The 27,358-nt window shown below is 40.1% G+C and overlaps 1 protein-coding gene across 1 annotated transcript in view; it reads right to left on the bottom strand.

Annotated features, from left to right (window-relative positions):
* The window catches only part of IARS2 (isoleucyl-tRNA synthetase 2, mitochondrial), a 34,674-nt gene extending 11,344 nt beyond the window's left edge, over positions 1 to 23,330 (bottom strand). The window contains exons 1-14 of the mRNA XM_054397196.1: positions 23,088 to 23,330; positions 22,428 to 22,550; positions 21,181 to 21,337; positions 19,357 to 19,505; positions 19,219 to 19,268; positions 19,012 to 19,121; positions 18,814 to 18,904; positions 18,336 to 18,451; positions 16,570 to 16,739; positions 16,057 to 16,147; positions 15,696 to 15,847; positions 14,480 to 14,640; positions 5,477 to 5,579; positions 4,771 to 4,864 (exon numbers count right to left, since the gene is read on the bottom strand). Of these exons, the coding sequence (XP_054253171.1) occupies positions 4,771 to 4,864; positions 5,477 to 5,579; positions 14,480 to 14,640; positions 15,696 to 15,847; positions 16,057 to 16,147; positions 16,570 to 16,739; positions 18,336 to 18,451; positions 18,814 to 18,904; positions 19,012 to 19,121; positions 19,219 to 19,268; positions 19,357 to 19,505; positions 21,181 to 21,337; positions 22,428 to 22,550; positions 23,088 to 23,330 (1,810 nt within the window). The remainder of the gene's footprint in view (positions 1 to 4,770; positions 4,865 to 5,476; positions 5,580 to 14,479; positions 14,641 to 15,695; positions 15,848 to 16,056; positions 16,148 to 16,569; positions 16,740 to 18,335; positions 18,452 to 18,813; positions 18,905 to 19,011; positions 19,122 to 19,218; positions 19,269 to 19,356; positions 19,506 to 21,180; positions 21,338 to 22,427; positions 22,551 to 23,087) is intronic.
* Positions 23,331 to 27,358: the final 4,028 nt, after the last annotated feature.

Genomic DNA, 27,358 nt, shown 5'->3' with positions numbered 1-27,358 from the left:
GGAAGAGAAGAAAAAGGGGGGGAAGAGAAGAAAAGGGGGGGAAGAGAAGAAAAAGGGGGGGGAAGAGAAGAAAAAGGGGGGGAAGAGAAGAAAAAGGGGGGGAAGAGAAGAAAAAGGGGGGGAAGAGAAGAAAAAGGGGGGGGAAGAGAAGAAAAAGGGGGGGAAGAGAAGAAAAAGGGGGGGAAGAGAAGAAAAAGGGGGGGAAGAGAAGAAAAAGGGGGGGAAGAGAAGAAAAAGGGGGGGAAGAGAAGAAAAAGGGGGGGAAGAGAAGAAAAAGGGGGGGAAGAGAAGAAAAAGGGGGGGAAGAGAAGAAAAAGGGGGGGAAGAGAAGAAAAAGGGGGGGAAGAGAAGAAAAAGGGGGGGAAGAGAAGAAAAAGGGGGGGAAGAGAAGAAAAAGGGGGGGGAAGAGAAGAAAAAGGGGGGGAAGAGAAGAAAAAGGGGGGGGGAAGAGAGAGAAAAGGGGGGGAAGAGAAGAAAAGGGGGGGAAGAGAAGAAAAAGGGGGGGAAGAGAAGAAAAGGGGGGGAAGAGAAGAAAAAGGGGGGGAAGAGAAGAAAAAGGGGGGGAAGAGAAGAAAAGGGGGGGAAGAGAAGAAAAAGGGGGGGGAAGAGAAGAAAAAGGGGGGGAAGAGAAGAAAAAGGGGGGGAAGAGAAGAAAAAGGGGGGGAAGAGAAGAAAAAGGGGGGGAAGAGAAGAAAAAGGGGGGGAAGAGAAGAAAAAGGGGGGGGAAGAGAAGAAAAAGGGGGGGAAGAGAAGAAAAAGGGGGGGAAGAGAAGAAAAAGGGGGGGAAGAGAAGAAAAAGGGGGGGAAGAGAAGAAAAAGGGGGGGAAGAGAAGAAAAAGGGGGGGAAGAGAAGAAAAAGGGGGGGAAGAGAAGAAAAAGGGGGGGAAGAGAAGAAAAAGGGGGGGAAGAGAAGAAAAAGGGGGGGAAGAGAAGAAAAAGGGGGGGAAGAGAAGAAAAAGGGGGGGAAGAGAAGAAAAAGGGGGGGAAGAGAAGAAAAAGGGGGGGAAGAGAAGAAAAAGGGGGGGAAGAGAAGAAAAAGGGGGGGAAGAGAAGAAAAAGGGGGGGAAGAGAAGAAAAAGGGGGGGAAGAGAAGAAAAAGGGGGGGAAGAGAAGAAAAAGGGGGGGAAGAGAAGAAAAAGGGGGGGAAGAGAAGAAAAAGGGGGGGAAGAGAAGAAAAAGGGGGGGAAGAGAAGAAAAAGGGGGGGGAAGAGAAGAAAAAGGGGGGGAAGAGAAGAAAAAGGGGGGGAAGAGAAGAAAAAGGGGGGGAAGAGAAGAAAAAGGGGGGGAAGAGAAGAAAAAGGGGGGGAAGAGAAGAAAAAGGGGGGGGAAGAGAAGAAAAAGGGGGGGAAGAGAAGAAAAAGGGGGGGAAGAGAAGAAAAAGGGGGGGGAAGAGAAGAAAAAGGGGGGGAAGAGAAGAAAAAGGGGGGGAAGAGAAGAAAAAGGGGGGGAAGAGAAGAAAAAGGGGGGGAAGAGAAGAAAAAGGGGGGGAAGAGAAGAAAAAGGGGGGGAAGAGAAGAAAAAGGGGGGGAAGAGAAGAAAAAGGGGGGGAAGAGAAGAAAAAGGGGGGGAAGAGAAGAAAAAGGGGGGGAAGAGAAGAAAAAGGGGGGAAGAGAAGAAAAAGGGGGGGAAGAGAAGAAAAAGGGGGGGAAGAGAAGAAAAAAAAAGATGAAAAAAGAGAAGGAAAAAAAAGTAGAAAAAAGGGAGAAAAACAGAGAAGAAAGAAGAAAAAAAAAAAAAGTCCTGGGCACTTCGGCATTGCCTATTCAAAATTAGCAAATGCTTTTTGAACCAAATTTTGCTTTTACCACACCTTCTTTTTGGAGGCAGTGTATTAACACTCTTCTACCTCACAGCAGTTCTGTGAAAACGTGTTTGTTCATGTGGGAAGTACTCAGACTTACATTTTAATATAGCATGAAAGAATATGGCAACAATTCCTTCCAAAAATATTTGAGGCATGTGTAGCAAGAAAGAACCAGGCTTAAGTGGCTCAGTGTTAGGCAAACAGAGCACTAAAGAAGCAAACAGTGTCCCCAGGAAACTTCAGTAGCTATATGTTTTCCGGAGCACCTTGCACTTGTGGATCTGCTCTCAAACGTGCAAGGTTATTAGTATTTATTTTATACCAAATCTAGTCATAATTGGACATATTTTGGTTTGTGACTACAGCAGCTAAATCTTTGCTCTTACTGTGTAAGTTCCACTCTCCTACCTGCCACAGTGCTGATGGAGAACAGTTTGGTTAGTTTGTCATTTCATTGAAAGTGGTACTTTTGACTCAGCCAGGCTGGAAAAGGGAAGCCAACTATAATTTAATGAAAAAGAGAGACTTTAATTCCATCAGAACTATACCCAGTCTCTGGTAAGGCAGCTTTAGAAATAGGACTGTATCATGGAGTCCAGCCATCAACCCAACACCACCATGGTCACTAAATCATGTCCTCAAGTGCCATGTCCACATGTTTCTTGAATGCCTCCAGGGATGGTGACTCCACCACTTCCCTGGGCAGCCTGTTCCAATGCCTGACCACTCTTGCCACGAAGAAGTTTTTCCTAATGTCCAAACTAAACCTCCCGTGGAACAATTTCAGGCCATTTCCTCTCATTTATCACGTGACACTAGAGAGAAGAGACCAACTTCCACCTCACTACAGCCTTCTCATATTGTAGAATGTCTCCTCTTTCTCCTCCCCACCTTGTTCCCAACCTGCCATGTTTTTTGAAAGCAATCTGTGTGCTCATCAGCTAAAGGGATGAATTTCATAACTGCTGCATCTCATTTAATAACATCAGTTGCAGCTATTGCCAGTTCAGTGAAAAGCCATGCCTCAGTTCCCCAAGTTGCAGAGATATTAAGAGCACAACTTATTTTTGGTAGCCTGGAGCTTGAGTTCATGGTAGAGTGAAACAATTACAAACATCAGTCTTGCAGTTTTAGCCAGCTATTATATCCTCCAGTTGACCTGACATTCGCTCCCATGCTGCAAAAGAACCACTGCCATGCTTGACACTGTCATCAGAGGCAAGCAATAACTGCTGTTATCACTGATCTCCTACTACAAAATTAACAGGTAAGCACTTTGCAGGTAGCACACCAGCTTCCACAGGCCTCTCTGCTCTCATGAGTTGAAGCCATGAGAAGTTCTTCTTCCCGTTACGCCATCCTCTAAGCAGCGTTCCATTTCTCCATGGATTTCATCCATTTTACCCTAAGACTACTGTGGAAAAGAATCTCATCAGTTAGTCTGTTTCTAAGGCTTGCAAATTATTTTTGCTGATATTGGGAGGGAGGAGTTCTGCAAAAAGTTTAAAAAGCTGGAGCACGTTGGGAAAATACAAGACAAAACTATTGATTCGACAATTTCTCTTGGAAATTGCCTTTTTTGTAGAGGGTAAGTAGTCATTTCTTATAAATCACTGAGACTGTACTTTCACTTTTGGTAGCAGCCAGGAGCCTCAGCTTCATAGGAAAAAAAAAAAAAAAAAGGTAATGCAACTTTGGGGTAATTTTTGAAGATACAGGCTTACAAGACCACACTGCTTGTTAGTCCTTCCCCCAGTTTTTCAGCCACTGGGGCTTCTCCAGTCACATCAGACAGCAAAAGATTCCTCATGCACACCAACTTCCAGCAAGCTTCGAGAGAAGAGATGAATAGATAGAGAAAAGGAAATTTTACAGGTTCCATGACAGAAGCCAGTACTGTGGAAGAGCCAACGTTTCTTAGACACTACAGAATCCAAATGGGAGCCTTACACAAATTAATTGAATCAAGAGTCTTGGTTTTGCTATTCCTTACTGACCTTGGCATCTTTCATCTAGACAGGATTAGAGCTAGTTTTTGCATGCAAAACGTTAAGCTCTTAAAAAAAACCCAAGTCTGTAACATAAAATACCAGGACTTTGTTATACCTTCCAAAACTAAACTAGAAACATTTTTAAAGAGTATGAACTTAAACATATGTAAAGGTCTTCTAGAAAATTAATGTTTGCTGATGGTACTATTGCCTGTTGCTAAGAAATAAAACCTCTGGCATTAACGTGTTTTATAATTCAACAAGATTGTTATCATGTAATTGTGTACTCAGGGTTTAAAGTCCAACAGACTTGATGTATGGAACCAGGCTCCTCCTTTAGAAAGGTCTCCTGACTTTGGAGTATCCTCCAAGCAGTGTATATTTTATGCATTTTTATAGAAATATACATCTGCTACATTCTGAGTAGCTCCTGCTGGAAGTAGGAACTGTAAATAGCATATAGCAAACATAAATATTTTAAGCCTTTTTCTGCTTTAGTTACTGGAAGTCACCAGTTAGGTCCAAAAGTACAACCTACACTCTTCAAATTAAAGAACTGACTCAGACTGAGCAGCTCATCTCAATTTTGTTCTGCCTCAACGAGCGTGCACAAGCACAAACTGAAATTTCTTTATGGAAAATAATTTAAGATACCAATCAGCAGTAAAGTTCCTTGGCCATGTGTGTCATGAAACTTGCATCCTCTAAACAGGCATGCTCTGATCAAAAGATCTGTGGTATGCCACAGGGCAGAATCAATCAGAATGGAGTATTAGAAAAATCTCAACTGGAAGTGAGTTTGCCAACACTAAACCCTTATCTTTACAAGCAAAAAGCAGCTTTACAAGAAGTCACAACCAGTTTGCCACTGGCATGATCTAACTCACTTCTGCTGATACCAACATCATCAGGCAAACCAGTTAGATTTTGTTCTCCAAGTGTTTTAACAGAAAGATCAATCTATTAAATCTGTACCTTCTAAAACATGAGCCCAGGAAGTTCCACTGTCAAACCAGATATCCAGGACATCCTGTCCCTTGACATAATCCAAAACATCCTGACCACCAGCCTATTGGAAAAACAATTAATAAATAATGCCAATACAATATTTGTATCATCAGTGCTTTTAAAAGCTAAAGTAGATTTGTTTTCTGGACCGTTTTGGTACAGGCTTTGCTACGTATTTTGTGTTCACTCACGAAGCAGATAATTCTTTCATGATCATTTTCAGACAATTACTGATGAAAACCCAAAACAGAAGCAGGAAAAACCACCAAAAGTCATGAGATGGCAGAGCAATACTACAGTTTGTGTGCTATCATGAGTGAGCACGTGGTTACAGGAACTATAAAAAGTAGAAGGATTTAAACAAAAATGCTCCTTTATTTTAATGACAAAAATAAATACATACTTAGGTTCAAAATTTGGTCAGTTAGGATGTCATTTTCCACCTGAACTAAAAAGAGGAGGATGGAGATTTCTCCTCGAAGTTAATGGCACAAATCTGACTCTGAATTTTACCATACTCAGACCTCAATTTCTGAATACTCCTTTCACATGATACCTTTTAATGAAGGCACAAGTTTGAAAAGGATCATGGGACTGACTATGTGGAAATTTTATACTACTACTCATTACTGAACTGCTTCCAGCACCTGTATTTGAAGTAAAAAAAACTTACCTTTGCTACAGCCTCTTTTGATAGTAGTTGCTCAATAGGAAGGGTCCACCATGCATCTGTTCCTTGCTGCTCCACTATTTTGATGACATCTGTGACAGTTTCACTGAATTACAAGGAAAAAATGGGCTTATGAATGATGAATTAATCAACAAGTATCCAAGATCCAAAGTGGTGAGATATACTGATAAAGAGGTCAAATTATTTAAACCTGTGATTTTCTCATCCAGCCAAGACTCTGCTGAGCTTCCTGCCTGTATTAAAAAGACTTCCTACTTCTGTCTTCCAAGATGTGTAGGGTTGTGTACAACCTAGGCACAAAGACAATCAAATGTATATTTTTCCTGTGAATACTCAATGACTGAGCACTCAGAAAAAGCTGCCAGTGGCTTGTAAGCTTCTAAAATCCATTTCACTTGCTACTCCTTGACTTTGACCTGGCAACAGTTAGATTCTGCCCCTCTGCTCTCCTGAGACCTCACCAGGACTACTGCCTCCAGCTCTGATGGCCCCAGCATAAGAGGGACATGGAACTGCTGGAGCAGGTCCTGAAGATGATCGTGAAGATGATCAGAAAGCTGGAGCACCCTCCCTATGGTGACAGGCTGTGAGAGTAGGGACCGTTAAGCCTAGAGAAAAGGCAGCTCTGGGAGACCCTGGGGCAGCTTTCAAGTACCTGAAGAGGAAAACTGGGAAGGGACGTTTTACAAGAGCATGTAGTAATGGGACAAGAGGGAATGGTTTTGAGCTTGAAAGGGTAGATTTGAACTGGCTGTTAGGAAGAAATTCTTTACAGTGAGAGTGGTGAGACACTGGAACAGGTTGCCCAGAGAGATTGTGGATGTTCCCTCCCTGGAAGCGTTCAAGGCCAAATTGGATGAGGCCTTGAGCAACCTGGTGTGGTGGAAAGTGTCCATGCCAGTGGCAAGGGGGTTAGAATTAGATGATCTTTAAGGTCCCTTCCAACCTAAACAATTCTATGAATCTATAAATATGTAGGTATTAGATATTTTTAAGCAATCTCTTTTTTAAATGGGAAGAAGCACATATATAAATGTATTAACCCAAATAATGTGAGAACCCAAAACTTCTGTACCCAGTAGGAGTGATGTAAGCAAGCATTCAACATATAATCTGAAGGCAACAAATGAGTTCATATGGTATAGCAACAGCCAGGACAAAGGTCCTGAAATAAAGAGATACTACAGAAATAAGAAAAAATAAGAAAGCCTAAGTATTTTCTCTGATGTGAACAGATAATGAAATCACAATGCATGCAGTTCTGTGCAACTATTTACAACACATTCAATCACTGTCCCCACTAAGTAAGGGAATTGATTTTTAGTATCAGTTAATGCAAAGTCTAGACATAAATTAAGAGGTTAAGATATAAAACAAATCCCACATGCTTTGTCTTGGTGATTCACAGGGCACTTACTAAGGAGGTGACGTTTAAAACATGCACTGTATTTCAGGAGTAGAGCAGATCATCATGATCTGCCAACTTCAAAGTAAAACTGCTGTTATCAAAGCCCCCGGAGATTTGGTTTTGACTAAATCATAATTTCTCACACTACTTACTTAACTTCTTGACACAGCAGTCCAAAAAGGGGGAAAAGTAAAATAATGATCTTGAAAACACAAAAGACACATGACCTAACTTCTTTAGTGTCATCACTTGGTTTTGTATTTGGTCTTCAGCATAGTATTTTTTCTGTACTGCTAGTAAGTTGAGCTACTTCACTACAACATTTAGTGGACTCTTACACAGGGTTTAAAGCATGAAAACCCACCTTCTCCACCAAAGTGTAGAACAATTACTACTCCATTACCTGAACATGAAGTGCAGCAGTAGATCAAAATGCGTTGAACGTAGGAATAAAATTGCAATGACAGACAACTGGTTTGTATTACTCAATCAATCATCAATTTATTTTAAAAGTAAATTCTTGTAGCAGGTCCTCTGGAGAGGAAAATCCACTGAGCAGTTACACTAGCAAAGTAATAGCCAGCTAGCATACCACTGCCATCATACCCTTTCAGACTAGAATGGGTATCATTCAGCTTCCAGTTTAATGATGATAGGACACAATTTATGGCTTTGTAATATATCTGCTACCATTTATCTTGGTAAAACAACATTTAGGAGCTCCGGTTCTGAGTGGTATCTTTTCCATTCAGAGATATTTGCACAGAGGCCTATTTGCCTACACTACAATTGTGAAGCATTACTTCTCCAAGACAAAAGCAAATAACAACTCCAGTCCTGGCAGATAGCTGATAAGCATCCCTTATGTTTTGCCTCTCTCTGATTAAATCTTCAAATTCAGAAATCTCACAGGAAAAAAGTCAAATAAGCCAAGGAAAAGTTTGTTTGTTTCAGCCCAAACGAAACTATTCGCCTGAATCTGTCTTGTGGGGTCAGCACCTTCCACTGAAGATGTTGCTTTACACCCAGACCTCCAGATGACACAGACCACAGCATCTGGAAACATTTTAGAAAAACCAATACACTACTTTATTTTTCACTCCTTCCCAACAGAAGGCTTCATCTTTTACTGCTTCTTAAATACACTACCAGAGTATTTTCAAAAACAATTATGGATAACTAGTTGTCTTCAAGTGAGTATTTCAAGACCTCTCTCTCTACCATCTCAATGCATTCCTGTTACTGGTCAAGTGTTACTCAGACGTCACCAGCAGAAGACAGAACAGCTAAATTAAAAAGATGACTTACCCTAAAACGTGCTTATTACCACACAAAAAGTTAGGGCATGTTGAGTGTATTCAAGGAAGATGTAATTCAGTGTTTAGCTAGTGGCCCTGGCTTCAGATTAGAGAGAGAAGAATTTTCTACTCAAGAATCATACCCATAACTAGTATAGAAAAAGCTACCAGCATGCCCTATAAAGCAAATAGAAAATTTAATCAGGAATTCAACTTGTCTTCTACAATAACTTTTCCATATTGCAAACACACTTCAACAGAGGGACACAAATGCCAGTGGTTAATTAATTTTCAAAATACACATTACTCAAGCATTCAGCAGGTATTTGACGATGTCAGAGTTTGCAGGGATTTAAAAAAGGTGACAAATCCAGCTACAGACCCACACTAATAGCTACCTTGGACAACATGTGGGAATGCACTCCTATAAAACAACGTATTCCAGCAACTGCCTGGATTCAGTTTGAACGCAGCAGAAATCTGTTTGTCAGATGTTCCAAGCTTGAGGTAAGAGAGTAGTGGAGTAAAGGAGATAAAGGAGAAAAGCAAAGGAGAAGTGCCCCCAGTTTTCTGACATTGCAACTGTTAACTGTGATGACCTCCTCCTTAAAGGAAGAAGATAGGTGAGGCCTGTCCCGCAAAGAGAATACACCTGCAACACTGTGTCAGTGCTGTCTATTACTTGTAATGAGCATGAACTGTTCTGCTCTCCAGTGGAGCTGGGGGGGAGGGACAAGAAGGAAATAAACCCTTGCAATCAGTCTCCCTTGGGAAACCATCATAAAATGACTGCCTTCATTTACAGTAAGTGGATATTGCCAGTGTCACACCACTGTGGATACACCGTTAGTACAGAAGATACTATGGACTAACCTGTTACAAAGCGTACTGCAACACAAAGGTTTGCATTGTTGATTTATGAAGGGCAAAATTACTTTGAAGACACATTTTGATGACACATGAATATGATCAGTTTCCAGATAATTAAAAGGTCAGATTTGTGTTACCAATGACTTACAAGAAATAAGGAGTCAATGACCGAAGTCAGCTTGTTGTTTCTCAGTACTCTTACAATTTTATCATTAAAAAACTTGCACTGCTGATCTTTTTTTATCATTGTAATAACTTCCCCTACAGAATATAAATGAATATTAACGGGCAAGTATTTTATAAGAGGAGACAGTTAAGACCACAGATTTCCAGGATACTGAAAAGACTTTTTCTTTCTACAGCTTGAAAAACTCAAGACAAAACACGAAAACCTCACCCTGTTCCCTCTAATCATAGGGATCCTAGGAAAAGATTAACCACTACCACAGGAGAGAGCAATAACTATATTTAAGGTATTCATATTGTAAGGAGTAAGATTTTTGTATTGTAAGATTTCTGCGAAGTACTTTTTATGTAAGGTGCAAGTGAAAACCACCTTTCTCAAATAACTACTCATCATTTTATAATCTGTGGGCTTCAACGTGAGCATGGTAATTCCCTGAGTAAGCAATAAACACCATTGTAAAACTTTGCCCTGTATTCATATGCTATCTAGAAGAACTTGCATTACCGTGTCACTCGCTGCACTTTAAGACTGAACCCCTTACGGCAATTCACGCTACCATGACACCAGCCAATCGCCCTGAACTCTGATATTGATTATGCTGAACACTTACTTAATGTGTTAACAGAAATTAGGCAGCATTAAGAAATAGTCAGGAGGAGAGGAATACAGTGCCTGATGTTCTCTCCAGCTCTCTTCAAACAGCAGCAAAGAGGAGAAGTTGTTGTCTTTATGAGTGTGAATGTTGCTACCGCAGCAGTAAGTATTTATATTATGGTAAGTTGCTTACAAGTCATTGAAATCTCTCAATATTTTTAAAAGGTCTAAGTTTTAGCCTAGAATGAATCTACTTCAAAACTAGGTTGGGCTTCTCTGTGTCAGAAATTTAAGTTATTTGTTAATCAAAGTCATAGGGAATAGGACAAAAGTTCTCAAGCGTTAGACAATCTTTGCAACAGTACTTATTGTTATGAACAGTGAATTTGTAAAGGAGTTATTAGATGATGTCAGATTAAAGTATGTATGTCACATTTATTACCTGGTCTGAGCTACTACTGGAAATACAAATCTTTCATTTTACTTTTGCAGCTTTTTCACCCTTCTCTTCCACGAGTCACATTTATTACCTGGTCTGAGCTACTACTGGAAATACAAATCTTTCATTTTACTTTTGCAGCTTTTTCACCCTTCTCTTCCACGAGTCACATTTATTACCTGGTCTGAGCTACTACTGGAAATACAAATCTTTCATTTTACTTTTGCAGCTTTTTCACCCTTCTCTTCCACGAGTCACATTTATTACCTGGTCTGAGCTACTACTGGAAATACAAATCTTTCATTTTACTTTTGCAGCTTTTTCACCCTTCTCTTCCACGAGTCACATTTATTACCTGGTCTGAGCTACTACTGGAAATACAAATCTTTCATTTTACTTTTGCAGCTTTTTCACCCTTCTCTTCCACGAGTCACATTTATTACCTGGTCTGAGCTACTACTGGAAATACATTTTACTTTTGCAGCTTTTTCACTCTCCTCTTTCATGATTCAAAGAATTTCCCAGAATTAAAATGTTTTGGGTTTTTTTTTTCCCCTCAACATTTAATACATTTTCCAAGTTGACAAACAGCATAAGCATTTGTTTGTGCATGTTCTCTATTAAACCTCTTTTCTTCTCCACTTGTGCAGAAAAATTACACGGAATCTTACCTCTGTATTCTTACTGAAAATGGCAATAATGAAAAACTTTCTTTTCTCTTTCACTGTAAAATAACAAAAACCTCTATGATTTTTTGAATTCCTGATTGCAGTGCATATGTGGTATACTCTACATAAATTTAATACACTACTGACAATTAGATTTTTTATAACCATAGACAACAGTGTCATACAATCAAATGTCTTTTAGGGCTATGGTGGGGAGGGGGGGCCACGGTAGCAAGCAGGAAGAGGCTTGAAAAACTTGCATCAACCTTGTTGAACACAATATTACAGTCTAGCTCTTGGCTTTCAACTTAGAAAGACAGCATTGTTCATGTGGGGAAAACACTCTTACTAGAGACAAGCAGTTCCACCTTCAAAGAGAAGCTTTCAGCAGCCTTTCACATAAATTCAGGGAAACTCATTTACAAAAGGAAACACAGCAATATATTTTAGGGACTCTTCTTTTTTGTTCTAGTCTTTTTACAGGAGCTACATGAACAGAATCACTCAAGACTGACCACTGGTGCTCTCATATGTAACAGCAACTCCATGTGGACTACGCTTACTTCCAGTGGAGATGCTGTTACTTTTGATAGACACTCAAAAACTCCAGAGCAGCTGCACATTTATCCAGCATTCAAGATAAGAGAACAGCTTTTGTTCTGAAATGGAAGTTATTTGCTGTTATTTTAATGATATTAGTTATTCACACAATTTGAATATGAATATTCTTACGTGTTAGAAATATGTCAGTAACATGTTGTGGTAAGATTTTCAAAATGATAATGCAAATGCAACATCATATTTAGGCTTAGCTGTTTATTTCAACAAGAACTGGTGCCCAGGAAAATGACCTATGAATTGACAGACTGCTTTCTAAAGTTGCCTGTCATTTCTATAGGCCAATATTCTGTGCACTTTTCCTAGTCTGGTTACAGAAGTCTGCTATGGCTAACTTGAAATATTTAATGAGTGGGATTTTTCACACGTTGCTTTGAAAATTTAATCTCTGCTGTAAAATATGTTAGAAGAGTACTGACTATAAATGAGTATCAGAAGCTGTCAGCCAAATAAATCTATTTTTCAAGCATATTGGATATGTCTCCTTTTTTTCTTTCCTAAAATCTCTTTTTTCCCCCCGATCAATTGTAACCACACATGCCACACTGTCTCTTTGTTCATCCACCTACATCTGTGACTGCCAGGCCAATACCTACACAGAAAAGGTTGAGTTGCTAAACTTTTTGCAGAGTTTATCACATTAAAATACCCTGACTGCCAGATATAATTCCATCAATCTCTCATACAAAACACTTGCTTTTTAGTACAGGTCACGGGGTTTTCAAGGTAATTTTACAATAACCTAAAGGAATTTCCATGCTTCCTTCAGGTGTTTTCTGTACCAGCTTGGTTAGCTCCTCTGTGTTCTGAAGGAGCTACTGCTTCAGGGTGCCCTTCATGTTTGACTGACAACTGCTAAACTGTTTTTCATTACAGTCATATTTTGTCATTAAACTACACATGTAACAATCTTAAGTGAACACAAACAACACCCTCAAGTCTACTCTGCAGAGAGACTACAATAAGCAATAAATATTATTCAATTAGTATGATGGGGTTAGGTTGACAGTTGGACTTGATCTTGGAGGCCTCTTCCAGTTGGATTTGATCTTAGAATCATTAAGGTTGGAAACCACCTCTAAGTACATACACTTACTTTTTAATACACTAACAATTTTTGTGGGTAAAGTGATGTTACACCCCACGGTGCCTCCATCCAATTATTTCCAGGTACACGTCAGCATTATTCAGGCACTGTCAACCACTACGGTTATTGTGGTCTTTTCTTACAATCATTGCCTGCTATGAGAGAGTCAAAGTACACATCTGTGCACCTTACACACCCAGGTGAAGCCAAGGACTAACTGCTTAAAGTCCATTCTCTGCTCTCCACACCCTGAGCTTCACCTACTACCATACTTATGTGCTCAGCCCAGCCTCTAAAAAACATGCTGGACTCTGCAGTACGTTTATTCAACGCCAGAATAAAAAACACTTTCTGCAACAGTTTACTTAAGTTCCTCTTCAGCTGTGCAATCTCATTATCCATCATGAATTTGCACAAAGGGTTGTAAGGTTCAGATGTATAAAATGGACTTACACTAGCTTACCCCAAGACAGAAAACAACTATAGAAATGAACAATTAATGTGGAAGTACTATTTTTATGAAACCATCTCTTAGAGGATGTTCACAATTGAAGGCCTCTGCTTCCCAAAGAGATAAAAGAACTCTAACACTCCTGAAAAGATAGAAAAGGATCATATTTGGCTGAGTTTTCTTATTTTAAAATCATAGTTTGCATTACCTCTGCATTACACAGTGTCTGGAATTCCTGAAATGCAGTGTTTGCAAAATCGGGGTACCATTAACCAAAAGATGGCAGAATAAGGCCAGTATCTGAACATTTAGACATCCCAGATCATCTAGTTAAAGGTCACTTATTTGCATTTATTGAGGATGGCTCTTCAAACACACTCTAAATAACTACCCTTTGGTTCGAAATAAAATTATTCATCAACTCCTATAGAATCACAGAATTGTTGAGATTGGAAGAGACCTTTGAGATCATCCAGTCCAACTGCATACCTAAAGCTCACAACCCCCCTGTTACTGCTAAGCCACTACCACTAAACCATGTCCCCAGGCATCGCATCCACATGTCTTTTTAAATACCTCCAGGGATGGTGATTCCACTGCCGCCCTGGGCAGCCTATTCCAATGCTTGATAACCCTCTCTGTAAAGAAAATTTTCCTAATATCCAACCTGAACCTCCTCTGGCAAAACTTGAGGCTGTTTCCTCTTGTCCTGTCACCTGCTGCATGTGAGACCAACCCCTACCTCGCTGCCACCTGGTCCTTTGAGGTATCTGTAGAGGGTGATGAGGTCTCCCCCTCAGCCTCCTCTTCTGAAGGCTAAACAACCCCAGCTCCCTCAAGCCTTTCCTCCTAAGACCTGTGTTCAAAGACCTTCACTAGCTTAGTTTCTCTTCTCTGGACACTAGCACAGTGTTCTTGTAGTGAGCGATAGGGTTATTGCACTTTGGCTATCCCATCATCATTTATCAAACTGCAAACAGCTATTCTGACAAAATACCTGTGTTGTTCCACTGACAGTGCTACAATTACAGCTGCAATCAAACTACAGCTTGCATTTTACTCCTTGCTTAAATGCAAAGGCCAGTGATTACTGCCAGCTCACTTAACTCAAGGATGAGGGATGAAAGCAGCAATCAGTATCAAGGGGACTTCTCATATAACTTAAGTATCTAAGGAAATTGATTCCTATTACTTACAAACAAGTCACCTGCAGCAACGACCTCTTGCTTGTTTTATGGCTGAATTAGATATGTGGATAAACAATTATTAAGTAAAAGCACACATTTGTACTTAGTGAGAAGTTGTATATTCTGCAACTGCAAGGCAATAGACATTCTTTCACTGTACCTGAAGCTAGACAAATACCTGTTTATCAAGCATTCTCCTGTGTTCTTCTGATAGAAAACGGGGATGGGAACGCCCCAACATCTCTGCCGTGATATACACCAGAAGGTCCTTCTGTCCAGCATTTCCAGCATTCTGTTCACTGCAGATGTTGGAATAACTTTCACTTTTTTCACTGCTTCCTAGGAAGTAGACAAGTGAATTGTTGAACATGCTTCACCCTTCAAACACTGTTTGTGCTACCACTATGAAAAGGTACAGGTCTACACCTCCAGTACAGAGTAGTATGTTCTTGGGCAACTCTTGCATCCTCTTGACTTCACCACATGCTGCTGTTCAATAATGTCCTTCAAACACTGTATGTACTGTACACCTCCTTAGAGGTTAAACACACCCCTTCTGCCAGCTCTGATTCTCTAGCAGACATACTGTAAAGTAAGTCAGAAATGGCATTGGCATCTCTACCTGAAATTCAATAGTTCCTTGTGTCTTGTGCTGTTTTCTACTTTCAAAGCCCATCTTGGTGTCTGTATTTACAGAGTGTGAGCTACCACTCACTCCCTACCCTGCTGGATAACCATCATAGAATGGTTTGGGTTGAAAGGGACCTTAGAGATCATCTAGCAAAGATCGTCATGTTTTCCTTCATTCTAGATAAAGATGAATATGGAATAAATAATATGGAATAAAAAAAAAACCACTCCATACCTTAAGCAGAGTGAAATCACTGTTACTAAGACAACGTAAGGGTGCTGGTCAGAGTTTGATTTGTACATGATTTGAAAGAGCACTACACATTGAAAAAAATACTATTTAAAGTTTTTTAAAATAGGATTGTGGCAAAAATAATAAGGCAGCAAAGATGTCTGGCCATGCAATGCTATCATAACACAAAGGGAATTTTACTAGTAAATAAAATGGTATCTTCTGGATTGATTACTTGGAACACTTTCTTTTCAAATTATTTTTGGGAAAAAAAGGTAAAATCAGTAACTCTAAGAAACGTACAAATCTCCTGTAAGTACAAAGAACAAATAGCTCAATGTGTTTATTTTGTATTATATCAATACTGACACAAAACTGACAACATTCATCACTTCTACAAATTAATCCTTTAACTACAGTTTGCAAACCCTAGAGGAGAATGTATTCTGCAGTGAGCTATAGCAAGATGGTTTTGTGGCTCAAAATGGCATCAGCTGTCTTTAAATGTCCCATAATAAAACAAATTACGTACCTGTGCTGCAGCCTTCACATTTGCTGTGTTTACAAACCACTGTTTACTGGCACGAATAATCATTGGTTTTTTAGTCCTCCAGTCATATGGGTAACTGTGCACATATTTTTCTTCTTTTAATAAACTCCCAGCTGCTCGAAGCATCTGAATTACTGAGGGAAAAGGTGAGGCAAGATTAAATTCCCATTTGAACATGCTGCTACTGTTAACTTCAGTTAATTCCTTTCCACAATGAACACCTAATAAAGAGTGCCCATACTTCATCCATAGTCAAGATGTATTCAGTTTATATGAACCCTCAAAACACACCTGCAGGAGTGTAACTGATGAAGTAAAAAATGCCTAAATATGGAATGCTCACCAGCTTCATTCCCCTCTTCAAGAACATTCTTGTTTTGAAGTTTAGGACCTGCAGCTTCAGTAAAATGTCCACTTTCATCCACAAGGCAATCCTTAAAACAAGTATGTTGATCGTGTCAATAAAACACCACGCGAAAATTAATTACCTTTCTGGTATTAAAAACAGAAAGTTAAGTACTCTGCATTTACTTTTCTGATGATTAGCAAAGAGTGCTATATTTAAGTACACTTCAGATTTAGTAGTCCCTTAGGCAAGTGAATTTTACATATTGGAAGAAACAACTACTGTTGTATTTGCAGATGCAGCACAGCTACCTTACACCATGCCACTGGTTAGTATTTCAATGGCTTTTAAAATTAACAGTGAAAACCAACAAACAACCCCCCAGGAAAAACCCCAAACCAACCCTGCTTCAAAACATTTTTAAGTCTTATGCACAAATTACAGCACTTTGGGCTCACATGATCAAACAGTTGCAGGGAATCAAGAGTAAGAGCTGAATAAATGAAGTACCGTGGGTAGCTGATGGTGGGAAGCTACGCTGTAGTCTTCCATACCATGAGCTGGGGCTGTGTGAACCAGTCCTGTTCCTTTTGACATTGTCACATGATTTGCAGGTAACAGAGGAGAGACTTTGCCAGGAATTGTAGGATGAGCACAGGTACCATCTGCCAAATCCACACCTGGGGGTGAAAAAACAGCAGGAGCGAAAACAGAAGCAATTCATGCATTCAGCATATTTTATCAGAGCAGAAATGGAACAATTGATCAGCAAGTGATATTGTTTAGATGTATCACATTTTTCTCTTGTTTCTGGGTCCATGTTCAAATGTTTCAAAATTCTCTGCATTTTTAATTTACACACAGTTTGTTGTGGTTTTTTGTTTGTTTGTTTTTGGGGGGGTTGTGTTTTGGGTTTTTTTTTTTTTCCTTTTGAAGAAAAAGCTGCTTTTTCACCTTAAACAGATACACTCCATACATACCCATTCCTTGAGAATCACTATTCTCAGTGCTCTGGAAACAAATCTCTATAACATTTTAGCAGGCTATAGCCACTAAGGACTAATTATATCATGAACAATTCATTTAAATTCTCTAAATTACATACAAAGAGCACAGCACAAATGAAGCTAGTGACATTTTAAGGTTAAAAAACACACTGAAGGAATCTTAGTAGAAAAGCCTTGTGGAAAATCAAGATATCACATTTTGAGCAGTGCTTCATGTGACAAAATGGCTTTCACTGGAAGCTTTATCCCTGGAAGGAAGATTTTTAGGAACAGCTGTGAGACAGGTACAGAAATACAGAAAAGTAACGAATGTAACTAATTACTGAACTTATGGGAAGATAAAAAGAACAGGTTCTAATAGGAAGTCTCTTTTCAACTCTACTGTTGTATTTTATCTGCAAATCACAATTCAAAAAGGCAGATTTTTTGAGAAGAACACTTCCAATTCTATCACTAGATATACCCAAGATTATTCACCAGAGAAATGGATAATTTTTTTCCCCTCTGAAAAAGAAGGGAAGGAAACATACCAAAAGAATCAGAAAAGACGAAGTCATAGAAACCACCACTGCCACCTCTTTTAGATAGGCATATTTCCAGCACTGAATCACTGATAAAGGCAAATTAGTAGAATCATAGAATTGTTAGGGTTGGAAGGGACTTCAAGGATCATCTAGTTCCATCGCCCCTGCCGTGGGTAGGGACACCTCACACTAGACCAGGTTGCCCAGAGCCACATCCACCTGGCCTTAAAAACTTGCAGGGAAGAGGCTTCTACCACCTCCCTGGGCAACCTGTTCCAGTGTCTCACCACCCTCATGGTGAAAAAACTTCTTCCTAACATCCAATCTGATTTTACCCATATCTACTTTCTTGCATTCCCCTTAGTCAAATCATTACCTGACACTCCAGAAAGTCCCTCCCCAGCTTTCTTGTAGTCCCCCTTAAGATACTGGAAGGCCACAATAAGGTCTCCTCGGAGCCTTCTCTTCTCCAGACTGAACAGCCCCAACTCTTTCAGTCTGTCCCCATAGGAGAGGTGCTCCAGCCCTTTGATCATCCTCGTGGCCCTGAAGTTTGAAATCTATGGATGAAAACTGGAGCTACAACACACCAATACTAAATCTGACAGTTTCCTCTTTGTATTGCTTTAGTGACAAATGTTCTCAAAACATTTATAAAAAATGATACATCAAAACTGAAGTAGTGCTCAGAAACCTACAAGCAGGTATATCTAAGCAACTTAATCTTAACACAATTAAAACCTACCTTTACATGTTGACACAACCTCAAACTGCGTGTCCAAAACAGCAGCTGTAGATTCAACTCTATCTGCAGCTAGAATGAAGTGCTCACCAGTAGTTGTACACTTCACAATTGAATATCTACAATGCAAATACATGTTTGTGATAAGAAATAATTACAAACACCACAAAGCTACAAATTGCTTAAATGCTCCATCTTTAAAAGACAGCAAAATACGTTTTAAGATCTACACATCCAATTAATTAAATCTCAAACTAAGGTAACATCAGGAAGAAGTAAATTTAAAAAATAAAAATTAAAAGGGGAATTAAAATACTAACGGAGATATAAAGCAAAGCTCCCAATTATGTGACTTAAAATAACAAACACACAGAAAAGATGCCTTAAATGAGATGTAATGGTAGTGCATAACACTTTAACTTTGCAGATAAATATTGATAAGGACTGATGCAGATCACTGAACCAAGTGAAAGACACATACGCTGAATCTGGCATGTAACAAACCGCTTGATTGGCTGGCACAGTCCAGGGTTGCGTGGTCCAGACCAGCACACTAGCAGGGGATGATCCATCTACAGATTTAAATTAGAAGTACTTTACTTACAATTATAACCAACAACAAAAAAAAAAAAAAAAAAAAAAAAAGCTATCAGTCTTAAACTCTACAGAGAAGTCATACCTATCACAGAAGCCAGCTTAGGTGGTGACTTCAGCAGGGGAAATTTCATATACACAGAACGACTGACGTGATGCTCATTGTACTCAAGCTCTGCTTCAGCCAAGGCTGTTCTGGGTAGAGACCAAGCATAAGTTAACACACCTGAACACAAAAAGCTACTGATATTCTTGCTAAAATTTTGAAGGTATACATTAAATTTAGACTCACTTTGTTGAAGGGGACCAGAAAACAGGTTTATAGTCCTGATAAATGAAACCCTAAAGAGAAAAGGGAGCGGAAAAAGAAAGTCAGAAGAACTGAAACTGCTAAGAAATCACAACACATCTGAAGAAAAGTTCAACATACCTTGTCATACATTTTATAGAAGACTCTCAGCTGGTTTGCTTCATACTTTGGATCAAATGTGTGGTAGCAGTTAGCCCAGTCTGCCATTACACCCCAACGAATGAAGGCAGATTTCTGTTTCTCAATTGCTCTTTCTGCAAATTCTCTGGCTGAAGGGAACAGTTCCATTAAGCACACGGTTTAGCCCAGTAAGGTCAATAAAATACCATTTAAAATATGCTGTTGATGTTTTCTAGAAAAGCCTCAGCTGAATATGTTGAAACTATGCACTGATCATTGATGTGTATGAAATAGATTGTTATGTTTCAAAAATACTTATTTCAGAGAAGCAGTTACATAAAATGACTGCAAAGAGTAAAAAAAAAAAGAAAAAAAAGCCAGGAGTGACACTTTTTGACAAATACATAAAAATAAACCATAGATGTCCCTAGAATATAAATTTTATTTTTAAGGAAAAAAGAAATCAGTATACTTAGCCATGAAGAACAATTTCTCAAAATGTATTCTCACATAACATAAAAAAACAGTGAGAATTAACCACCTCTGCTGAGAAGAATCCAAACTTTTCAAAGCACCATGCATCTGAAAATAAGTTACCCTATTTTATTGCTACAATTTCAGGCTAAGGCAGTTTAAATTGCTCATCACAAACAGCTTTGCAGCTGAATGTTGGTGTCTTACAATACACATGGCGTTTGAAATTATTTCTTAAAAACACTTTCCATATAACACAGACTAACTTTGTCTGAAAGGATCACCCCTATAGTTTTGTAACATTTTTAAAAACACAGTCAACAAATAAATATTGTGCAACAGCAGGAACTGTGATGGTTTAAAACTGTCTTTTTAATTTTTTCTTTGCCAAGTTCGAGCAGAGAACGTAAAAGAATATAAATAAGTCACTATAGGGTGTAAGAAAGCAAAATAATGATTGTTCTAAACACTTCCATTGGACAGATAGGAATGTTTAAGAACCACTACTCAAAACAAAGTTGGGGCAGTCAGAGTCTGAGCTCTCGGCTTCCTTGCTGGGCTGTCTGGCTGCTGCTGCTTCTCTTCTGGCTGAAGATAACACACTGTCCTTGGCAAGCTAAGTTAACAGCCTCTCTGCTTCATAATTCTCTGCTTTCTGCCAGGAGGGTCTGGGGGGTGGAGGCCCCTGGGAGAGAGGCCCCTTGGGAAAGGTCCCCTTTGGGGGGAAGCAAAGGGAGCTTGGTTGTGCTTTTCTGTTGATTTTATATATTTGTAAATGTTGTGAATTTTGTATATTTGTACATATTCATTGCATTTCATCATAGATTGTAGATTTGCTTGTAAATACAGCCCTCATTTGCTTTCCAGACTGAGCTAGCCTGGTTATTGTCAGCAGGGGGGATTTCAGCTCTCACACTGATACAGGAACCTCTAAGCCAAGCTGTCCTGATGAAGCCTGATTTTTACATGCATCTTTGTAGCTCCTAATCAAATTCCATCTTCAAACAACAAAAGGATGTTGATCTGATAAACACATTTGAAGGCCACTACACGGTTAAGCAAAGCAGAAATCCAAACCCTCTGCCCTCCTTTTTTTAAAACTCACAGTCAATGCTAATGTGTTCGTCACAGCAACAAATGAAGCCTGTATTCAATTATCCCATTTCATAAGACAACATTGTACTCAATCCTCTTAGCAAATACATGCAGTGACCACAGAAAATATCACCAATTGCTAATATAAAAGCCAACAATAAAGCAGAACAGCTATCATAAAGCATAAAATATGAGCAGGATGCAAAACTACTTAAGCCAACTTTTTCTATAAAGATATAGCAAATAGGGGTTTACCTCTCTGTCGGATTTGCATCGGTGAAAGATTTTCAGCTCCTTTGACTTCTGACAATGCCTTCAGCTCAATTGGCAATCCATGACAATCCCACCCTGGCACATAATGGACTTTATAACCTCTCATCACATGGAAACGATTAGTGATGTCTTTCAAAATCTGAAAAGGCACAAAGGTGTATTATCACTTCAGCTTCCCCACATGGAATAGCTACATTATTAAGATCATCTTATAAAAAAAACCCAACCACAACCAAACAATTTCCATAAAAGGCCACATGATAAATTCACATTCGAGATCATGCATTCATGATTTTTCTTCCCCATCATTCTGTAGTTTGGCAGGACCTCAGAGGAGCTCTCATCAAAGGACTTCACATTCAGTACAACTGGAAGTTTATAAAATTGCAAGATTTGAAGGGAAGAAATACTACCTGATCTCATCTTTAAAACACTGAGCTAGACCTACAGTGTTGGCCCAGTGCATACTACTGGTTTTTGGTATAAGTGATCACCTATGCAAACTTGTCACTTTCAGAAGTCCAGGCTTTAGCATTAGACCTGTAAGAAGCTGTGGGTCGCATTTGAATCTTTCCCACCTTGTAGAATATATAAAGCTGTCACTCTCAGGAATGAACTTAAATGTATCCAAACATATTTACTAGGAGTCATATTTCAAAGCTGAAAATTGTGTTTTAAAAGCCACCAACATTTAGCCATCATGGTTCCACTGAGGCCAGCCACATAAAATAAATGCAATAGAACAAACTTACAAAATACTCAAAGGGAAAAAAAAGACTAACAAGGCACAGCTCAACCCTGGGATACAGTAAGGTTATTACATACACACATAAAGCAACATACATTAACCCATATTGTGTATGTGTGCTATGTTCAATGCACAAATAAGTGCATTTAAGGTTGCAAAGGAATGAATTACAGACTGAGCTTTCTCCAAAGAGATGTTCTCTTTCTACTGAAACATTCAGCCTCATAAATAAGCATTCAAGCACTCAGCTTATATGTACCATATACTGGTATATGGCATTTATGTGATGGCATGGTATCTATGTCACCATGGCACCACATTGTACCTATATAACCAAATCATTTGCTTATTAAAAGCTTCATCTGCCAAAATACCAAACATTTTAAAGTGCTATTGATTTACAGGGGAATGGGGAACACACAGCACATTATAAAAAGTTTATCACTTAAAAACAGTGGTATATGAATGAATACATATTTACTTTATTTAAAGCATGGCCAACGTGAGGGTCTCCATTGGCATAAGGTGGTCCATCATGCAGACAAAATTCCTGCTTTGTTTTCCTTTGCCTTTGCCATGAATATAGTTCCGAAAACCCACATTTCTGTAGAGACAAGAAAACACCTAAAATCATCACAGGTCTTTGCGTTTCAAAAAAGTCTGGATTTTGGATAAATGGTAAAACACAGGAAAAAAAAAAACAGACAAATACTTAAAGGTAACTTCTCTGACTCTGTAACACAAGATGTTAGTAGTTTAAAAGTATTAAAAAATCTGAGACAGGCTAATATCAAGCTTAACATTCTTATTCTGGCTCTCCACCATCAGCAGAATCGTTGCTTTTTCTCCCAAAAGAACTGTAACGAACTTGAGAGTACCCGAACTATAAATAACTCAACTAAAGATCCCCAGTTCCTCCACTTCCTCTTCCAGCTAACTTCAGACAACCTGTCCAGGCACCCAAGAAAGCCAGACACACAAGAAGGTACCGCAGCAAAGGCGGGCCCATACCCAAACTTCCGATCACCACCCCCGCCCTCCTTCCCTGGGTCGGGGCTCCCTCGCCGGGTCATGCCTCGCCGTGCCCCCACCGCAGCAGCGGGGCCACACACTCCCTGGGCAAGTCAGCCCCGGCCGCTACCTGCTGCGTCTCCAGCTCGGTCTCGGGCTGCAGCCGCCCCGGGAGCTGCGCGGGGAAGCGGCTGTTCGGCAGCAGCACCGTGTCTCGGTACTGGGAGTCCTGCCGGCTCTCCGCAGCGGGCTGCTGGCTGTTAGCTTCCGAAGCGGTGAAGCGCGCCCAGCCATAGGAGACCCCCGCCTGGGCCCGCAGCACCACCCGCGCCTGGGCGCGGGCCAGCGGCGGCGCCCGCCAGGCCACGAACATCTTCACGGGCTGCCTGCGACGCGCTCTGGGGAAACACTTCCGCCTGCGCTGCAGTCAGCGGCGCGCCGACGACGGGCTGCAGGGAAGGACATGTCGTGCAGCAACGCGTTTTTCTCTCCACCGCGGAGGCCTTCTCTCGGGCCGGGCGGGGGAGCAGAGGAGCCCTTCAACAGTTCCCGAGGCTTTAAGGCGGCTTCAGCCTATTTTGTAAAAACGGTGGCGTTCCCTTGACATGATCAGTGCAAGTTCTTCTTGAAAAAGCCGGAGCAGAGGTGGCGGCGCGGGTAAAGACTGTCGGGCTGCTGCTGCCGCAGGAGTTGGCCTGGCGGAGCTTGGACTTCGGTTCCGGTTGTTTCATCTCTGGGCCAGGGGACAGACAGGAAGGGCTCTCGGCGAGCTCAGACCGCCCCGCACGCTGCAGGTGAACGGCGCCCAGAGGAGAGGGCAAGGAATAACCTCGGTCCCTGGAGGAGCGCCAGGGAAACCGCCGAAATCCGGAGAAGGGCAAGGCGGAAGACGGTGAGTTCAGCAGCGCCGCACCGGGAAAGATGTGCCTGCCGTGTGCGGCCGCCTCTTTCATGCTATGCTCACCTAAATGCTTTAGGAGAGCACTGTTACAGCGCTGGCTGGTGCAGACTGCACTGCCAATGGTTTACCGGCGCGAATCCAAATTACGAGAAAATCGGGATGGTAGGGGTAGGAAGGGACATCTGGGTGTCATCTAGTCCAGCTTCCCTGCTGGTTCGCCTAAATCAAGTAGCACGGGAACACGTCCAGGTGAGGTTTGGGTCTCCAGAGACCCCATAACGTCTCTAGGCGGCCTGGCCCAGGGCTCTGTCGCTGTCAAAGACATTATTCCTTCTGTTCCAATGAAACTTCCGGTGTTCCAGTTTGTGCCCACTGCCCGTTGTCTGGTCGCCGAGCACCACTGAAAAAATATTAAGAGTCCTCAAAGCACTTTGGTGAAATAATGAGGAAGTCTGTAGGTGAACTGGTGAAACCCAGACATTCGCACTCTCAAGTCCTAATCTGCTGGGTAAATACTATTTCCTTACAGTATGCAGAAGGAAAAGTTTATCATTTACTAAATGTGAGACAAAGCTTATTGTAAAGAAATAGGGAGCTCTAGTCGTTGGGGCTTAGAAGAGTTCAGAAGAAGAAGCTGTAGTTTAGCACTTGCATTTAAAGGTGTGCTATGTGAGATGTCCATCTTCTCCTTCCATCAGCTGAAATTATAAATTTGGAAAATGGATGTTTGCAGAAAAGACACTGAGATAGAAACATCAGCAAATCTTTCCCACTTGTTTTGATAACTGCAGTCATCCTCTAATAGTTAAATATTTCAAAGTTTAAAACATGTAACGAGAACTGGAGGACTCAGGAGGTATCTAAGCAGGCTGGCTTTTTAAGTTGAGACCATTCAACAGTTTGGTTGCTAGGCTAGGAGGAAGGATGGGTGGCCTTTGGAGGACAAGGTGTTTTGAAAATTATATGCAGATTTACATTGAGGGATAGGCACTGTGCAGTCTTCCTAAACTGTACAGTTTTGTAAGAGTCAGCCTTGTTTGTTCAAAGCAAGCAATACATTCATGAATGCATTGTGGAAGTGTGCATTAGGCAGAAATATGCCAGCAACTTATAAACTAAAGAAACTCACAGCCAACTAGCACACATGTTTATCTAACCAAAAAATATCCATCACACTAGAACATGTGCCACACAAGAGATCAGTCCTGTAAAATTTTAATCAAGGCACCTTTTGCAGTAATAACCTACTTTGCACTCCATTAGTTAGCTATTTCGCTTTCCTTTCATAAATTGTGTTTTTTATAAGAATATTTTAATTGTAAGGTTTGCTTATAGATTTCAGGTATAGTTTCACTACAGCAAATAAGTAAGATTGTTTGCCTTAAGAATATCCAAGGGAAATGTGTCCAAGAAACACCTTGGCTCAAGCTCCAGGAATATAAGATAATATTCCTGTATTTTTTTTCTGAGTCCTTTAAGACTTTATGCAAAAATTAAATAAATCAAACCTTTAAAACAACTAAGTACATTTTAAACTCATTTTACAAAGCAGGATCAAATATACAGTAAAAAGTTAAATGAAGAATGAGAAGCACAAAATCTTACCTTCTTTTGAGCTCAACTATTTAACCCTAAATTCCTATCTAGTATGCTGCTTTTTTAACTCTCTTTCTTTAAAGGGCTCACATTCCAGATGTTTTCGGTATGGAATGAACTACATTCAATTTTACTTCATGTAAACTTGTTCACATGATGATATATATTTAACATAGTATCTGTCTTCCTATGTGTTTTGAGACATTTGCTCTACATCTTTCAGTTGTTTGAGAGCTGCTTTCAGGTAACCATTGTTACCAGACCAAGAGAGCCCACAGACACTTTGGTTATGGACCTTGGCTCTTTTACAGAGCACTTTGATCCCATCCACAAGCAGTAAATAATACTTAACAGCAGCAATTTGTGCTTTTTGAATGTACTTACACAATTGCCTTACTTTTTTAGCCTCAGAGATACCTGTACAGTGTTTCTAAAATGCTGAAAAGCTTCTTAAAAATTAGCTCAGTTTGGCCTCTTGATACCTCTAACATTGCTGTTTGCCTTTGCTGTAAACTGATGTCATCTGAGGTCACATCAATATCATCTACAGTAGCTAGCCTTATCACCTATTATATTATACTGTACTGAGTAGACTTCTCAAGAAACATATAATGACCTATTGCACCTATACAATACTTGATGCAATTGCTGCCAAGACTGATTCTGAGGAAAGATGAATATATCATCTTCTAAGTGGTGATTAATGAGCTCCTCTGTATTTTTTTGCTGATGTGCTCAAGTGTTTTTTGCTCTGTGCTCAAGTGTTTACTTGGAATTATATGTGTAAGCTCAACCCCAAAAGCAAAGGAAAACCAAAATGACAGGAAAATATGAAAAGCAATTAGCACTGCAATTTAAAGAATACAGAGTAGTGATCAAGATTTCTTTTTCCTGAGGCAGACAAAAGCTGGGAGGAATGGATGACTGCTAGCCTTTCACAAGAAGGATAAAGTTACCTTGCTTGGGAGATGAAGGCACAGTGAATGGCATTGATGTGTGCTGGGGAGCAGAGGTAAAAGACCATACAATAGGAAGAATGGCAGAACATGAAATGTTGAGGGAAGGACGGGAGATGTAATAAATTTCCTAAAAGATAGCAAAAGAAGTTAAAGATGCAGAGAGGATGGTAAAATTTAGATGAACAGCCTTTCACATGCAAGTCAAGTGTTTGCAGTATCTGCAGACCAGTAGCTTATGTCCACAATTAGAATCCTAGAATCACTAAGGCTGGAAAAGACCTTTAAGTTCATTGACCATAACCCAGCTACCATGAGCACTAAACCATATCCTGAAGCACCACATCTACACACTTCTTGAACACCTCCCAGGATGACAACTCCACCACCTCCCTGGGCAGCCTGTTCCAACTCCTCACCACTCTCTCAGTAAAGAGGTTTTCCCTAATGTCCAATTAGACCACCTACAAAAATCTGTATTATTTTAATTTGTTTAAATATTAAAAAGTTGCTCTTCTCATTCTGTCTGGTAGCCTTGTGCCTGAATCTGGGGAAAAAAACAAACAAAAAAAAAAAAAAAAAAACCCAGCTCTGTAAGCTCAGTTCTCAGAGAAAATAAAAAGGAACTTAGGTTCTGAATATACAAAAAAGGAGTACTGTCTGTAGACTACACACAGTAACACTAATGATAGTTTCTGCTGCTTTTCTTTTTTAAAGCTAGATTTTATTTTAGTGAGGAGAAATGGGTTCACTGTCAGACAGAGCATGGATATTTGAAAAATCTTGCCTAAAATAGCTTTGTATCACTGTGTTTAATTGTATTTTTAAAACATTGAAGCTCACTTCATTACTACTTACTGGCAGTAACCCACTTTCCTCTTCCTACTCAGCTTAGACTGTATCTGTTTGGAATGTTATGTAAAATATTTCCCTTCTTGTCTTCTCTTG

The sequence above is a fragment of the Indicator indicator genome, chromosome 2 (assembly GCF_027791375.1).
Source record: "Indicator indicator isolate 239-I01 chromosome 2, UM_Iind_1.1, whole genome shotgun sequence".
In the NCBI taxonomy this organism is placed as follows: Eukaryota; Metazoa; Chordata; class Aves; order Piciformes; family Indicatoridae; genus Indicator; species Indicator indicator.
This window is presented reverse-complemented; position numbering and strand designations above follow the sequence as displayed.